Source organism: Wasmannia auropunctata, unplaced genomic scaffold, assembly GCF_000956235.1.
Source record: "Wasmannia auropunctata unplaced genomic scaffold, wasmannia.A_1.0 LD336106.1, whole genome shotgun sequence".
NCBI lineage: Eukaryota > Metazoa > Arthropoda > Insecta > Hymenoptera > Formicidae > Wasmannia > Wasmannia auropunctata.
Window position 1 is genome coordinate 3,192,552 of NW_012026784.1, and position 383 is coordinate 3,192,934.

The 383-nt window shown below is 24.0% G+C and overlaps 1 protein-coding gene across 1 annotated transcript in view; it reads right to left on the reverse strand.

Moving 5' to 3' along the window:
- Positions 1–383, reverse strand: part of LOC105456665 — a 21,359-nt gene that overhangs the window by 1,862 nt on the left and 19,114 nt on the right. Inside the window, exon 2 of the mRNA XM_011700875.1 lies at positions 320–357. Within this exon, the coding sequence (XP_011699177.1) occupies positions 320–357 (38 nt within the window). The remainder of the gene's footprint in view (positions 1–319; positions 358–383) is intronic.

A 383-nucleotide genomic window follows, 5' to 3' on the forward strand; every position in this document is an offset into this window, starting at 1 on the left:
TTGCATGAAGTTAGTCGTGAAATAAAGAAAATGAAAATCCGAAACATCAAAATAAAATTCTATAACTTTATAATATCTAGCCACTTAATTGCAAAATCTTTAGAGAATGTGCTCATAATTGAATGAAGGTATTATATATGTTCAATTATACATTTCTTAAGTTGTGCGTTAAAAATTGAGGTAGCTCTTTGTAGTGGACCGACAAGATGGTTTTAAAAAATCAGGAAAAGAATATTTTTTTTAAGTATGAAGTAATATTTCATAAATTTCAAAAATTTGAAAAAATTACATGTTATAGAATAGCATCTAATAATTTTACGGCAAAATTTCTGTGGTAGTACAAGACCGATAAAATAACTAAAAAAAATAAATAAAAATATTTT